At 32.1% G+C, this 14980-nt stretch overlaps 1 protein-coding gene across 2 annotated transcripts in view; it reads right to left on the bottom strand.

Annotated features, from left to right (window-relative positions):
• Window positions 1-14980, bottom strand: part of TMEM135 (transmembrane protein 135) — a 190809-nt gene that overhangs the window by 121260 nt on the left and 54569 nt on the right. Inside the window, exon 5 of one of the 2 annotated variants that reach the window (XM_016160292.2) lies at window positions 6495-6560. The exons of the other annotated variant lie outside the window; for it this stretch is intronic. Coding sequence (XP_016015778.1) covers window positions 6495-6560 — 66 coding nt within the window. The remainder of the gene's footprint in view (window positions 1-6494; window positions 6561-14980) is intronic. 2 annotated transcript variants of the gene reach the window in all.

The following is a 14980-nucleotide window of genomic DNA, read 5'->3' on the forward strand; positions in this document are numbered from 1 at the left end:
TTTGGAAATCATTCAAAGAAAAAAGAGAGAGAGAGAGAGAGAGAGAGACTTGAAAAAGTTATTTGGGAACATTCCAGAGTGGTCAGAATTCTTTATTATTTTTCTTAGATTATATGAGTATATGAGAGGAAGCTAATCAAGTTAACAAAGAGTATATTTCAATGGCAATGGACATGTGTAAAGTATCTTAACATTTTCTTTCTATTAAAACACAATACATAAATCAGAGGTCTTATTGCTGAAGAGATAATCTAGTTTTTCTTGACAGGATCAACTGAGCCTTCATCTACATTTCTGGGAGGTCAGTGTCTCATCTTTCTCTGTGAAACTTGCCCAACTAAGACTTGCAATTATCAAAAGAACTAAGTTTTCACTATGTAATGACTTTACCATGTTTTTTAATAGGGTTCTTATGTTTGTATGTGTCAGGTTTTCTACCATTGCACTTCTCCCTGCTATATTTATCCTATATATAGAAACAAAATCATGATCAGCGTAATTAAATAAAAAATAATTAGCATTTAGTATAGGCCAAATTCTAAAAGTCTTTACTTTGTGACAGACATTCGGCTAGCTTCATTATATATATTATCTAATTTATTTCCCACAAAGTAAGAAGTGAATGCTTTTATCTCATTTACAGAAGACACTGAATGGAAGGTTCAAGTGGCAAGTTATGGATTATAAAGTTTCCTGAGAGCAGGAACTAAATTAGTTTTATTTAGAGTTAAAACCCAGCCCCTAGTATAGTGCCTGACACTCAGTTAATATTTAGGGAAGGAAAAAAAGAGAAAGGACACTACATCTGATTCTAATTCCATGTGTCACATCTGCCTTTAAGATGCTCTCACTAAATATTTGCTCACTTGATTAGAATTTGCAAGCCACTAGTTAGTGTCATTCGACTAACAACCAGGTCTCAGACTTCACTGTTTGAAATACTAACACTGTGCTTATTAAAGACTTATATTTCCTGAGGTGATATTAAAAGAGAAATAATAATAATAACTGAGAAAAAATAGATGCCTCTTAAAATATATAAATATAAGACAGTTTATTTTTAGCTTTCCTTATATAAAAATTCACATTAAAAATATTTAGTTTAAGTATTCCATTAAATATAATTTTAATATAATTTCAACATTAGAAGTATATATTAGCATCTGAATAATTAACTTTGTAAATAAGAGGGAATATCAAATATGTAAATTTCAGTCTCCAAATGTCCCTTAATTCATGAAAAAAACTAATGTGAAAAAATATATCATCATTGTATTATAAATTTCATAATTTTGAAATAATATAGCCCTAGTATTTATATGTACATGTATAAATCTATAAATCTATAATACATATAAATCTATAAAGATATTTATGGTTATATTTACCTTAAACTGAGAGTTGATTAAATCAAAGTAATATTTGCCATATAAGTACTTACTAAATAAATCTATTACTTGTCCATTAGACATATACTTACTAAGATCACTATTATATACTAGGCAAGTGCTAAACCTGAAGAAACAGAAATCCATAACAGAGAGCCTACCCTCACTGAAGCAATCACACCAAATCTAAATAGTCTATATCACTTATTTACAGCATGCTCCAGGAGGCAAAAAAAGTTTCCCTTCTAACAAAAGCTGCAGAATACCTAATACCATGCAGTAAAATAAAACAAAAGTAGATATTGGGTCACATCCTATATCCATCTTTCTAAAACAGCAACAATCCATGCTACTGTGTTCTACTTTATATATAAAAATCTTTAAATAAACTTTAAATTTACTTGCTATTTCTTTATATGCTTTGTCTCACTCAAACTGTACATTCCTTGAGTTCAAAAAAGACATTAGATTGAAAAATACTTCTCAAAAAAATGGTACTTTACAACCATAGCTAAACATTAAAATCAGTGGATGTTTTAACAAATACTGATACTGAAGCCCGAAGCTCGACCAAATGAACAAATATTTTGGAGATGGAGCCCACAAACATACACTTTTACAGAGCTCCGTGTGCAATTCTGATGCACAGTCAATGTTAAGAACCACATTGAAAGAAGGAAGGGCATACGAAGCTGCCAGAAGTAGAAAATGTTAAATACGTACAGGACCTCAAAGATCATCTAATCCAGCAGTCCCCAACCTTTCTGGCACCAGGGACCGGTGCTCCTATGAGAATCTAATGCCCGATCATCTGAAGTGGAGCTGAGGTGGTGATGCTAGTGCTGGGGAACAGCTGCAAATACAGATAAAGTTTCACTCACAAGCCTGTCGCTCACCTCCTGCTGTGCTGCTTGGCTCCTAACAGGCCACCGGACTGGTATTGGTCCATGGCCTCGGGATTAGGGACCCCTGATCTTATCAACTCATTTTCTAAAGTATGAATTGAAACTGTAAGAAGTTAAGTAAATTGTCCAAGACCACATATCTAGGAAAGCCAGGAAGAAAACCCAGGTCCCTTGGCATGCAGACTAGTGCCCTTTCTGCCACACAAGACTGGCTGCTCCAATTGGGAGGAAAATAAAGTATTAATTCTTGATTCTACCACAAGTTTAATCAAAATCATAAGTATTCAAATTATCAGGGAAATGCAATATTAAAAAAAAACAACAACACTACTCTTTCTTAAACCTTAAATATTTCCCTTGAAAAGAATGGCGATAAAAGAATCTAAAATGGAAAGTTGTGTTGATATATAAATGAGCTGAATAATAATAAAGTATCTGCAAAAAGTACTCAACGAATATTACTTCCTTTCAACACCTCCCCTCCTTTCCTTTTTGATGAAAATATATCACTATAACTCTCAACTATGCTCCCTTTTATATAGTTTCTCCTATTTGGCAATGCCTTGTGATCTCTTCTCCCTCAATTACATTCATAAATTTTTTAGGGCCCAGTTTAAGATGTGCCTCCTAAGAAATCTTCTGAAATAACCCTATTCTAATTACTTGTTTTTTCATTCATTACTTAAATTACTTGTACTTTTAAACCACATATTTGCTTACACTTTCCTTTGAAATTTTGTAATAGTAATAACTACTAGTCGCTTTGTACATTTTAATTTTATTCCATAATTAGAAAGTAAGTTATTAATGTGCTAAGTTCCCGAAAGGCAAGAATATTGGTCTGTTTTGCTTACTGATACATCACAGGTACCTAAAAACAATGCCAGAAAAATAGACAGTGCTCACTAAATACAAGCAAGGATTATTTCTACTTCCACTTATAAATCTCTCCAAAATTTCAAATGTAATGCTAGAAACTTAATTGTCAAAATTAAAAATTTTTTAATAAATGAAAACAGATATACCTGATATTTTAGAAATTCATAAAATTTAAATAATTAATAGAGCTACAATAGACAAATCAACTCACTGGCTACAGAAAGTCATTCAGCTTCATCATTACACTCTGATTCCTTACTATTACTATCAGAACCGGGTACATGGTGTCAGCAAATAAGAAGGCAAAGGATTTAATTAAGTCCTAGAGTTTGAAATCCTACCTTCCTGTAGTAAAAAATTGCTGTCTTTGTTCTCTTTCAAAACTTTAAAATTAAGAAGAATCTAATAAAAAAAATACCAATTTCTGCCTTACTTGCATCTCAAGTTATGTAAAAGAACAGATAATTTTTAAAATACATAATTTTAGGAAAGTAACTATCTTTTAACAAAAAGTACTTGTTTCACTCTATATATAAATACCTGCGAGCTGAAAATAGAATCATACCTTTCTTGAAAAAACTACACAAGAGTAATTTTTGAGACAAGCACATTCAATAACTATTTATTGACAGTTATAATTTTATAAGTTACCCCCAAAATAAACATATTTAAAAAATTTCTACCCAGAAAAATTATCTGTGTTCTAGCTTATGTAATTTGATCAAGATACAAAAAGCCAGCTAGCCCATATACAGAGCTGTACAGAGAACAAATAAACGTGATTAGGTAGTCACAAAACAGAACTGTGAAGGGTCAGTATTTTTTCTATTCATTTTAAGTCATACATTTCTTTACACATATGAAATGATAATAGTGATAATCAAAATGCATAAAAAAATCAGGCTGAATATATAATCTGAGTCTTAGCTATTATGCTATATTTCAATTGTCAAACCTCAGGATAATTGAACAATTAGAAAACTCTAGTCTAAGTAAAGTACATTGAGGGAGATTACATTGTACAATGGAATGAATGGGTTTTGCTGTTTGATCATAGGCAAAATGTTTATCTTCTCTGAGCCTCAGTTTACCTATGAGATAGGCATAATAATTTCTCCCTTGCAGAATTGTGATGAGGACTTTAAAAGATAATGTAACTTCTTTGCTTAAAGCTATCATTATAGCTTATAAAGTAAGCATCCAATTCTTTCACAAACTATCTTATTACTTTAAAGAGATGAACCACGTTTTCCGGTCTCAACATTTCTTAAAACACCCAAATAGAAACGTTTAATTAGATAGGCAAAATGTAGGCTTAGTGACAGAACACAGATAAGGTTAGACAAGCAAAGTTCATTCTCATCATGCATCCATATAACAAATTTACTCAAAGACTGATATTTTTGTTATTTGGATATACCAGTCTTTATTCTCTCTACCTTCTATCACTGTTATGGGGTTACTTATTAAAATCCCTGTTTAACAGACATTTTTTTACAGTAATGGGCTACAATGATTTTTTAAATGCTCTAGGGCAAGCAAACTCTGCTTGCTACTCTCCTCTCTTACTATATCAAAGATTTTCCAAAATGATAAATATGGTGATTTCATCTTCTGTTTTAGATAATCCACTCAATTGCTAACCTTTTAGTTTATCTCCTACTTCTAAATGAATTCTCTATTATTGCCTTGTTACTTAAATTTAGCACATTCCAAGCGGAATCTGGACTCTAGTTAGAGAGTCAACCTAAACTAAGCATTTCTATTCTCTCCCAGATTTTTTTTCAAGTACCGATGTTATTGTTTCCTCCACCAGGAAGAAAGCTCCTATAAAGACAGGCACCATACTATGTCATCTACTTACATAGCACTTAGCCTACTATCATCTCTAAAAATCTATGCCATTTGTTTACACACATATTCAATAACATCTTTGTTTTGTTTTAATTCTCCATCTCCCAAAGTCATATAATTAAATTAAAACTAATTCATGGCCTATTCTAACTTTTACTGAATATCACTGCATTTTTTTAAATTACAAAGCATTGCCATATATTATCAACTCTGAAATATCATAGACATAAGAAATCTCACAATTTAAGACGTGTTAAACTGTGAAAATGTGATTATGAGGTGTCACTGATTAGAAGACCCTTTGTATTTTTAAAGATTTTAAAATGTAAGGAAAAAACGTACATCTTACAGTTTCATCCTTGTTTTAGAAACTGAAGAACAGAGAGTGCTTGAAAACTCTAACATTAATATATCTGTTAACCAGTTTAGTCATCTGTAGCAATCTGGGGAAAAATGGATCAAAAGCAGGTACTTCACTTCCTCTGCATTAAGTAAAATACGTACATATCCATTACTTATAAAACTTTCTTGCATACATTTTGCCAACCTTCTTAGAAGAGTTCAAAACTTCATTGCCCCCTTCATTTGGAAATACATAACAATTACTAAAATCCAAATTTCACTTTGACACATTCTAGACTGATAAATACGTCTGACTTTATGAATGGGAATGTTTTCTTTTCTTAAAATGGCACCATATATTGCAGTTTGTTGAGAATACAAAGGGATTAATTAAGACTTTTTCATACATAAAATATATATTACAAAGTAATACCAAAGTGATTTGCCGATACACAAGTAAAAATTTAAGAGTTTATGATCTCCAAATGATTGTACATTTTTGCCTTATAAGCAGATATATCAAACAATAAATTTTATAAAGTAGAGTAGTAATCAGGCCAGTAATAATTTTGGAATAAAATTTATTTAAGAGGGTAAAACTTTTTTTAACAACTGGTAGGAATTTTACAAAAGTCAAAACTTAAAATCTGTATCTTAATTGGACCCCAACAACAAGAGCAGACTAAATCCCATTTCTCCGTCTCCCCCATTCTCCTTCATCTTTCCCCGCCCCACATAGTTCTCTCTCTAGCATCTTCTCTCTCTAATAAATGTTATTTCAAATTATTTTATCCTAAGAAAGAAGTATCACATTTGTAGAACGTAAAATAGGAAAGAAAGAAAATACATATTTGCAGAAGTTATTATAAATAAAATGCCATTTCCTTTAGGAATAAAAACAACTGGTAACCAAATATTAAAAGGCTCAGCAATTCATTTTCAACTCAAGATCTGGTTCCATTATGACTGAACTAAAATGGATTTTTAGGTCAGATTCACTCAATATTGTAAACATCAGGTATTTCTCAATCTGTTATATAAAACATCATAAAATTCACATTTTATGTTTTAAAAATGGCATACTATGAATTAAGAACTAATAATTATATCAAAATTCTCATCTTACTTCTCCATTTCTTAACGCTGTGATGTTTCCTCTTGCTACACCCATTCTAAATAGTGTTTCTGTCGCCTGTGAATTAAAAAAAAGCAAAAAGATATCATCTATAATGTGTATTCAACTGTATATCCCACCTCCAGAATGTAAAAAAACATTCTAGTGACATCTAGAGAAGCATCAAAAAAGCATAATAAGAGTTACAAGCTTCAAATTCGACCCAAAAATATAATTTCCAGAACTTTTAAATGTTATCAAGAGCTCAAACTAAATTGTTTCAAAGGTTACTTTGATTTCTAGTATTTTTCCAGATCTATCATTTTAAACTAGCATATTTGATAAGTTTAAACCTTAGCATGATTAACAAAGATCAAGTAAAAATTTAGGCCTTAGACTCAATTCTGAAATTATCATTTGTTCTGATTTTTAGATTCCATTTGAATTCAGTTCAAGTCACTTGACTATCACTGAAATACTGACAGAAGGTGAAGTAATTCAGTGATGTAATATATTAAATGACACCCAAAAAGAGTAATTGCTTTCTATACACTAACAATGAATTATCCAAAAAAGAAATTAAGAATTCTATTTACAACAGCATAAAATAATAATAATAAAAAAACCCCACAGGAATAAACGACTAAAGAAGCAAAAGACTGTTCACTGAAAACTATAATACACTGCTGAAAAAGAGTAAAAAACACATAAATAAATGGCAAGACATCTTGTGTTAATTAACTGGAAGACGACATTGCTAAGATGTCAACATTACCCAAAATGATATAAAGATTCAATGTGATTCCTATCAAAATACCAATGACCTTTTCCCGGAAATACAAAACCCACCCTAAAATTCACATGGAACCCAAAAGACCTCAAAATGCTAAAACGATTTTGAAACAGAGGAACAATGTTGGAAGAGTCATACTTCCTAATTTCAAAACTTACTACAAAGCTACAGTAATCAGTGTGGTACTGTTATAAAGACATATATATAAGCCAATGAATAGGATAGAGAGCCCAAAAACAAACAGTTATATATATGGTTCGATTGTATTCGATAAGGGTACCAAACCCTTTCAATAGGAAAAGGGGGGCAGCAGTCTTATTAACAAATGGTGCCGGGAAAACTAGATATCCATTAGCAAAAGAGTAAAGTTGGATCTTTACCTGATACCATATACAAAAATTATTTCAAAAGGTTGAAAGACCTAAATGTAAAGATCTAAAACCATAAAACTCTTAGAAGAAAACATAAGGGAAAGACTTTATGATTCAGTGTCTGGTAAGGATGTGCTTCCTGGTTCCTAGATGGCTATCTTCTTGTATTCTCCCTCACGTGGCAAAGAGCAAAGAGGAGCAAGCTCTCTCTGACTCCTATAAGAGCACTAAATCCCATGCTAATTCTAATTACCTCCCAAAGGCCTAGCTCCAATAGCATCACTTTGGGGTAAGTTTTGAAATGAATTCAGGAGGAACACAAACATTTGGTCCATAACAGGGGAGTTCCAGTCAGAAGTGATAAGAAGACAAAGGCCTTAGGTAAGATCATTCTTGGCACAGTAGGTAAGATCATTCTTGGCACATTCAAGGACAAGTAAGATGGCCAGTGAAACTGAAAGAAAAAGACTGCCTGAGAGTATAGTTGGAAAAGAGAAGATACAAGTTCATCTGCTCTATAGGCGCTTTTATTTTTTAACCTGGCATAAGAGAAATATATTACCAACCTTCATAAGTAAAAATATAATTCAAAGGATACTCTACTAAATATAAATTTTAAGAATTATGAACAAATAAAAGAGAATTTAAATTTAAAAACTGAATGCACATCTAAAGAAATCCAAAGAGCAGGAGAGATAGAAAACTGGAGGAAACTGTTATATGCCTATAAAATCAGTGTACTCAGTGGGATATAAATAGAACTGTACATGTTCATTTAGATATAAGAAAGTACATAACAGAAGAAATAAAAAGGGTTCCAAGTAGTTGCCTCTGGGTTGTGGAAATGAGGCATTGGAAAAGGTGAAGAAAAGCACTACTCTTTTTCTACTAGCTTTGCTGCATACTATTTGACTATTTAAACTACATGTTAAGTTGTTGATCAAAACTTTTTTAACTATTAAAGGAATCAGCAGTGTCTAATTTTGCAAAGAGTGATGTGTATAAGAATACAGTTAAGGGCTGAATAAGAGAATATAAAGTCAAACAGTATAAGTAAACTCTCAAAAAGTTTTATAATGAAAGTAAGGAATGTGATGGAATTGTTGCTAGAAAGAGTAGAGTTCAGAGACAATTGATAACAAGATATTTTTAGGATAGAAGAGATTTAAACAAGTTTTTAATGGCTAAGTAGAAGTTTTCAGTAAGGTGGCCAAAGTTACAGACACAAGAAGGAAAATGGATACTGACTGAGGAAGATTCCTGTAAAAGATAGGAACATGAGTACACACAGCAATCTGTTAGCTATGTTAAAAGGGAGAAGGGGCAAATATAAGTAAATGTTCTCCTTGTCCTTCTCTCTCTCTCTACCCCTCCTTCTCCTCTTATCCCTCTCTTTTCTCCCTCTCCCTCTCTGAATTAGGAGACAGCATAATGTTCTGAGAATGACAAAGTTACTAACTTAAGGATAGGGTGAGAGCAAGTAATACATGTAAAAGGAAAACATAAGAGAATGGAATACAGAATTGCTAAGCAATACTAAAAGGCCAGCTAAGGTTGAAAATCATAAACTTTTGTTTTTGCCAATCCATACAGTTATAGGATCAGAAAGCTAGAGATATCCGTGGTTTAGAAATTACAACATAAAATTTTTCTAACATTTTTAAAGGAGAGATGGCAATCTTTACAACATTCTTACACACAGGTGGTGGGGAACTAATGTCTAAATGACAAGTTAGAAAACTAAAAAAAAAACTTTTGCTAAATTTTGTGACTGTAGCACAATATGAATATAATTCCAATCCATAATTTATTCAGAAAGCGTTAAAGCAGGCCCTTACTGGGGATGGGAAGGGTCATTCGCATACCTAAACAAAAATCAAATCATAAATGAATGGCTTTGCTATGACATATTTTTACTAAGGCATGTAAAACTAGGTGTTGAAAGTTATAGAAATTTTTATTAAAGGAAAATGATATCTCACCAATGATGTACTTTTTTTTTTTTCTATTCTTAATGATATATTAAATTTCATCTTCCATCTTCCTGGTTCTTTTTAAATCTTATTTGATCTAGTGATGTGACTGTTAACAATACTCATCTAAGTCAGGTTAGTTACTATATATATGAGGGGCAAAAGGGTAAAAGCAGAGGCAGCAGCACTTGGGATAAAGTATGCAACAATTTAACCAGATCTTACTTTTTTTGTGTCTCAAACTCCCAGTTTGAAAATCTAATTCTTTCCCTGCACTCTCTTCAGTAGAATACCGAATTCAATCCTTAGTTTCCAACTAAATTGATTTATTTCTTCAGCTATTCCCATCAACATGTTTAAGGATATCTCATTCTAATAGCACTCAGTCAATTCAACTCAGATTCCTTTGATTCTATAGGGAAGCACTGGAGTGTACAACATTCTTTTGACCTCTGCTACAGGGAATGCTTTTAATTTACTTGTACCCAAACAACGACTAACAAGTGTCAAAACAATGAGATACAGGGCTAATTCTCAGCATTTGTAAACTTACCACCAGCAAATTCTCAATTGAAATTTCCCTCTCCTTGAGTTTTGGTAACAATTAAAAATGATTAATACTAAAAACATTCATTAAACATTTTCTGTCAGTGGCAGGATGGTGGGGGATGTGGGGGCACCTACAGGTTTTTGTTTAAAAAGAAGTTCTCAAAAGAGGCTATTTTAAAAAGAATGTTATATAAAAGAGACAGGAGACATGAAATCTAGCTGTAACAAATGCAAAGTTCTGGACTAGATCCTTGTGTCTGTGTATGTGTGTGAATCAAAAAAGATCCAGAATTAAATACAAGTTAATAACAATAGTAATCTCTGGGTGTTTTTCTTTTTATTTTCTAATGTTCTACCATTCACATGTACTATGTGGTAATAATAAAAATAAAAAGTAAAAAATAAAAGTAATAATTTTTGTTATACTGAAAGGTAAAACAGGTTTAAAACAGAATTTTGCAACAATGTAAAATGTTATAGTACAAGCAGTTCTATACTGAGTAAGCTCCCTGAGTGAAAATAATCCAAATTCAAGAGACTCATATTCTTATAGTCTAATGCTTTTTAAATTAAACCAACACAAAATAAGTAAAATTAACAAGAAATGTATACTTAATATCCTTTTACCTTGAAAAGCAGTATGATTATAACAACTTTAAAGCATATTATAGAAAGACATGCAGTTTATAAATATAAATACAAAAGTTGTTATTTGTATTTAGCATATATTTGTTTCCAATTAGTCAAGTAATAGATTTCTAGTTATCTTATTTCCACTACTACAATCTTAGTCAGGTTATTTAAACTCTCTAAGTTCTGATCTCCTCTTAAAAAGGTGACAGCTAATAACCTGCCTTCTTGTGATAGTGAATAGAGGTGTTAAAATATGTGGAAACCTCTGTAAAGAGCTAGATAAATGTAAAATAATGAATCCAAAGTTTAGTTTAGGGCAGAACTTCTTGAGATGAAAAATGTTTGAGAAATATTAATTTTGATTTTTCAAATGTAAAAGTAAGGAATGGACTAATGAAAGACCAAAAATGAATGAGCCTTAATCACAGTTGTGAATATGAAAAACAAAAATCTATGTCAAGGAGTCACAGCACTTTACCACTGTTCTATAACTCTCTTCTGGTTCACTGGCTAAACAGTAAGGTCCTGGAGGGAATGAACTGAATCTTTTCTTTGTGTATTCCCAGACCTTGCATAATGTACAACAATATAGCATAAAGATTAAGAGAACAGGTTTTAGAAACAGACTACTAAGTCCAAATTCTAGCTTTGCCATTTGCAAGATGTGTGATCTCAGCCAAGCAACTTCACTTCTTTGAGTTCAGCTTCATCATTAGCAAAATAAGCATAACAGTATATAACTTAAGGGAAACTGTAAGTACTAAAAAAAAATGATAATTTTATAACTATTGTTATCTCAAAGAAAATGCAGAATTCTAATTCTACTTTAAAATTAGTCATCAGTTTACAATTAAAAATGCAAATTAAATTGTAATAGGTGGCAATTAAAATATACTATACAGAAGTTAACTACAATTAGCACATTGTGCTATATGGCCATTTAGTTATGCTAAAATTCTTGACAAGTCGATCAGAAAAATTAAAAACTTACATTATTTCAAGATTAATTTAACAAATGTCTTCAGAAATCATTGCAAAATTCATTCCCCAGCTGTTTATCCTGGCCATAGCAGAAAAATTTAAATAGTGAGGCTTTTAAGCACCAGCTGTTTTCCTTCCTTATGATGATAAAAATAAAAAATAAAAACTAGGAAACTGAGCATTAGCTATCTGCTTCTCACAAAAGAATCAGTGCATAATCCAAATCTAATAATATACCTTCGAAATACTCAAATGCATTAGCAGAGCAACCAAGACCTTTGTGTTATCTCCAAGTCATTATCACTCCCTTTTCTCTAAACAGCTGCCTGTAGCCCAACCCCTTTCTAACTCACTAATTTAACTCATAACTTTGGAGTCCATGAACTGCAGCAGCTGAAGCACAAGGAGCAAACCTCTGAGAGAAAACTCTTTCTAGCCAGAAAACAGAGAAAAGGGGACCAAGTAGGCCAGAGCATATACAGGGAATTAATCCCAGGTTGTTGGGAAGGCTTTCTTTTTTTCTCTCTTGACTCTGCCTCAAGGATAGGCCCCAGTTATAAAATGAAGTAGCAGCAGTGCAGGTAGGCAGTTAAAACTGGGGAAAAAATTCTGTTATTTCTGGCCCAAAGATATATGGAAAGGAAAACTCAATAGCCCAAAGAAGAAAGGAAGAATCCCCATTATTTTTTTCAGTCTCTCTTCTCAAGCTGCTTTGTCCCAATGGAAGGCTCTTTTCAGTGTCTGCAATTATGACAGCAGTACAGGCAACTAAAACTCCAAGAGAAACCCAATCTTTCAGGCCAGAGGACCAGGAAAAGGATGCCCAGTGAACCAGAGAGTGTAGGTGTAACTCCAAAAAAGATGAGCTAGAAAAGGAGATATCCTAACCAAATCTGAGTTTGAACTGGCGCAAGTACAGGGCTCGTCCCTAATCAGCATAGACGCAGAACAGACCCCAGCAGCAAAGCAAAGGTATTTAGAGCAAAACTACAGGTAAAACTACCACTCAATCCTAAAACAGCCCATGAGTGGCATACAGATGGGACAGACCCAAAGTAGCACAGGGAAGGTACGGACCACAGAACTGACACTGCAAATACTGCCCACTGAAGATGAGATGGATATTACGGCCTGAATCTAACAGGGTGACTGCTTACTACTACTCTTTGTGGGGAAAAAAATCAACACACTCCAGAGGACTTTATCAGGATCCAAAGTTTCACAACATGATATTCAAAACATCCCAGATCATTCCAAAATTATTCTGCTTGCAAAGAACAAAAAAATTGTGACCATTTCTCAAAACAAATGCTTTCAGATGTTAAAATTACCAGACAAAATCTGTATAGCGGTTATTATAACTGTGTTCCAGGATAAAGTTAAACACTACCATTAATGAAAAGAGAAGTTCTCAGTAGAGAAATAAAAACCATAAAAAAAATGGAAATTTTGGAATTGAAAATACAAAATCCAATATAAGAAATTCAGTGGATTGGGGCTCAACATCAAAATGGTGATAAAAGAGGCAAGAATCAGTGAACTTGAAGGCAAGTCAATAGAAATTATCAATTCTACAGAACAGATAGAAAAAAGGTTGAAAAAAAAAATGAACAGAGCCCCACAGACTAGTGTGGGAACACACAGCAAATGATCTAGCATTTGTATTACCAGATATCTGGAAAGAGAAGAAAAAAGATTGATATAGAGAAAATATTTGAAGAAATAATAACTGAAGACTTCCAAAATCTGGTGAAAGACATATATTTTTCAGATTCAAGAAGTTTAGTAAAGCTCAAGTAAGACATGCTAAAAGAAAACCATGCCTAGATACATCAAGAACAAAATGCTAACCAAGTATAAAGGAAAAAATACTGAAAGTAGCCAAAAAAATAAATATTACATATAGTATAACAACTATTAGAACGATTATGGATTTACCATCAGAAATCATGAAAACGAGAACATCTTTTAAAGTTTTGAAGCAAAAAATTATAAACCCAGAATTCTATATCCAACAAAAATATCCTTCACGAATGAAGGCAAAACAAAGACATTCTCATGTGAAAGAGAATAAGAGAATCTATCACCAGCAGCAGAACTGCTCTAAAGGAAATGATAAAGACACTTCTATAGACTTAAAAGAAATAATCCTAAAGGGAAATGTGAAACTTCAGGAATGAAAGAAAAGCAAAAAAAAAAATGGTAAAGATTTGAGTAAACGACCAAGATTATATCTCTTCTTTTAAGATCTTTAAAATATGTGTGATTAGACAATTATAACATTGTCTAATGAAGTTTTCAACATAGGTAGATATATGAGAACTATAAAAGAAGAAATTAAAGAGGTCTTTATGGTTATAACTCTTTTACATTTCACTAGAAGTGGTAAAATATCAATTCTAAGTAGACTGTGAAAGATTAAGAATGTATATTATAATCGCTAAAGCAACTGCTAAAAAAAATGCATACAGATATAGCTAAAAAGCTAGCAGATAAATTTAAATGGGATGGCAAAAAAAAAAAAATTCATAATCCAAGAAAGCAAAAGAGGAACAAAGAAGCAAAAAAGATGACAAACAGAAAACAAATAAGGTAGTACACCTATTTCAAACAATATAAGTAATTACATTAAATATAAATTATCTAAACCACCTGTCAGCATACTTTACAGCAAGGGGTCAAATTAAATAAGCTTTTCAAGCTATACAGTGTCTGTTACAACTACTCAGCTTTGCCAATGTAGCATGAAAGCAACCATAGACAATACATCAATGAATGGACATGACTCCAATAAAACTTTACTTACAAAAAACAGACAGCAAGCTATTTGCTGATTCCTGATATAAACATATCAATTAAAAGCCAAAGACTGTTACATTATATTAAAAAATATAACTTCAGGATTGAATTCAGAATCCCTTTATTGTCCCTTCAAGGTAAAGAATAAATGTCTCTCCTAAATATAAACATTTTTACAGCAGTATACATTATAAGTGTACTTTTTTCTGTACCACATTTATTTTTTGAAACAGAGAAAAAGTTTTATTTGCATTCATATTCCAGTGATCTCAATAAATACTTTGCCTGTTAGATGACATGGGCATACATTTCTTCAGTAGACTAATCGTTCGAGGTGAAAATTAAATTAAAGGGGGGGGGGGACTCATATAAACTCTCCAAAAAAGACCCTTGAAATAA

The sequence above is a fragment of the Rousettus aegyptiacus genome, unplaced genomic scaffold (assembly GCF_014176215.1).
Source record: "Rousettus aegyptiacus isolate mRouAeg1 unplaced genomic scaffold, mRouAeg1.p scaffold_m13_p_5, whole genome shotgun sequence".
Lineage (NCBI taxonomy): Eukaryota > Metazoa > Chordata > Mammalia > Chiroptera > Pteropodidae > Rousettus > Rousettus aegyptiacus.